This window comes from Nanorana parkeri, unplaced genomic scaffold, assembly GCF_000935625.1.
Source record: "Nanorana parkeri isolate BGI_ZX_2015 unplaced genomic scaffold, ASM93562v1 scaffold136, whole genome shotgun sequence".
NCBI lineage: Eukaryota > Metazoa > Chordata > Amphibia > Anura > Dicroglossidae > Nanorana > Nanorana parkeri.
The window spans coordinates 1,335,344-1,337,624 of record NW_017306404.1 but is presented as its reverse complement, the minus strand read 5'-3'; the positions used below and the strand labels follow the sequence as shown (position 1 = coordinate 1,337,624).

At 43.8% G+C, this 2,281-nt stretch overlaps 1 protein-coding gene across 3 annotated transcripts in view; it reads right to left on the bottom strand.

Annotated features, from left to right (window-relative positions):
* NMD3 (NMD3 ribosome export adaptor) overlaps nucleotides 1–2,281 on the bottom strand; it is a 68,801-nt gene that overhangs the window by 17,388 nt on the left and 49,132 nt on the right. For all 3 annotated transcript variants that reach the window (XM_018553964.1, XM_018553963.1, XM_018553962.1), the window contains exons 11-12: nucleotides 2,063–2,208; nucleotides 325–437 (exon numbers count right to left, since the gene is read on the bottom strand). In XM_018553964.1, coding sequence (XP_018409466.1) covers nucleotides 325–437; nucleotides 2,063–2,208 — 259 coding nt within the window. The remainder of the gene's footprint in view (nucleotides 1–324; nucleotides 438–2,062; nucleotides 2,209–2,281) is intronic.

The following is a 2,281-nucleotide window of genomic DNA, read 5'->3' as shown; positions in this document are numbered from 1 at the left end:
ACCGCTCCACGCCCCCTGCTCGCACCGCTCCACGCCCCCCGCTCTGTCACCGCTCCACGCCCCCTGCTCGCACCGCTCCACGCCCCCTGCTCTCGCTTGCCCGGCGCCCGGAACTAAATGTCCCGGACGACACGAATCCAAGCATCGGCGCTATGTATCAGGGCATTTTCACAAGTACTTGTGAAAATGCCTTGTATCGGTCCTGATACCAATGCTAGCATCGGTACATCCCTACATTTAACCAAAAATAACTGATTATACATCTAACCATACGTGTACACCACATACATATAGTGCTAAAGATTAAAAAAAATTATAGCATACCCCTGAACCAGATCACCAGGATTCAACAAATGTCCCAAGTGCGTTCGACAGTGGTACTGTTGGCTCGTGTTCATCTCTGATGTTTTTTGAACCCAAACCTCAGCAAGTGTATGCTGTGTAAAAATGTAGAAAATAAGTGGTATATTATGCAGTGAATACATGATCAAAAACTTCTCTTATTGCAGCCCCATAGAAATCAAAGCGGTTCTACTGCACATGCAATGGGAAGACTTTGTGCCAGAAGTCAAAGTATACAGCTGAGGAGGAGGGTGGATCACATCATCTATAAGACAGGGCAGAAACAATTTGCAAAGTGCATCAACTTGTAGCAACCAAGAACTCCATTTACTGGAGTCAGGCTGTCAATATAGTGACTCGGAGTTATCGCACTTTATATGGCATTCCTGAAGAGTCAAACCAGGTTTCTATGATGTGACCATAGCCAAAAACAAGAATTGCCCTTTTTTTTTTTTCTTCGGTGCAAGGATACTTAAAAGGGGTTTGCATTGAAAATCCATAGCCATTTTTGAAGTCCTCCATCACCTGTAATATCATTACTTTGCAGCAAAGGAACTAGATTTTAATTTTTACCAATATAAGAAATTGAGTATGAGAACAAAATGTTTTGGTGATTTTTTTTTTTTACATGCAGTCACTAAAGCCTTGGTTCTCAACTGGTGGGTCATGACCCAAAAGTGGGTCCCCGTGTGCCGTACACTTTTCTAGGTGAGAGACTCCTCAGCCTCCCCCTAGCGCAGCACTGTCAGTTCTTGAAAATATGCTGCCTGACCCTACGTTTCAGCTTGAGGTGGGGTTGGCAGGAAGTATGGCTAAAAGGGAGCTCCATCCATAGGTGTATTGTTTACAGCTCCCTCACGTACCCTGCAGAGGTGCCTGAACTGCAGTGAGGTCACATTCTGGCTCCCAGCACCTCTACAGGGGATGTAAGGGAGCTGTACCAGCAATGAACATATAGATGGAGCTCCATCACAGCACAGGAGCCTACACCTGACCCCAGGCTAAGGATTCACTCCAGTTCTCCAGGTAGGGAGACTGGGTGCAAAAAAAGCAAAAAAAAAATAAACATTTTTTTCGACTGTGAGAAAATGTCCGAGTGTTTGAGATTGTGGTTGTGTGTGTCTGTCAGTATTTTTGAGGATCCATTCACACTAATACGGTGCAATAATCACACAGTTACGTGCAATTAATGCATTGTGCCATGCAAACGCATCTACTGCATGTTCTGGTGTGGAAGGTATTTTGCATTGCCATTAATGTAAGTGACACCCCAAACACACCTCACGCCCACAGTCCGATAGCATGCACCTGAACGCTCGGTACAGCAGTGCCGTGCGTTCCATTGCAGTGCGACTTGGGTCGTGATTAAATGACCAAGGACAATTGTGGGTCCTGAAGTTACACAGGTTGAGAACCACTGCACTAAAGGATATATACAAATAGAGGGTTTCTAGTAAAACCCTATATGGCAAGGTTGTTCAACCCTGTTCTTTTTTTTTTTTTTTGTGCTCCTTTGGGTCAGTTTTGCTATGAATTCCAACAAAGACAGATGTGATGTTCATTCTACTGAGAGAGAGATAAAAGTCCGAAGCGCCTAAAAAATGACTAGTCCTATTTTAGTGACCCAACATGGGCACCAAAACATAGAACACAGTTCACATAAACAGGGTGGTCTGGCGTCCAAAAGCATTCTGGGAAGAAAATAGAAGTGAAGACATACCTTGTTCGATCTCACTCCAGCACCTGCTCCTAGTTTCCGGTCTCTGACAATATCTACATCCATCACAATGAACTCTTCCAGTTGTTTGGGATGAAACAAGCTGTTAAACGGTTGTCGCCAATATGTGTTCCCATCAACTTCTGCAACTATGAGCGAGGGAGAGAAAAACGACATTTAAAAACAAACATATCTTTTTTGATTTGATTTTTTTTTTTTTTT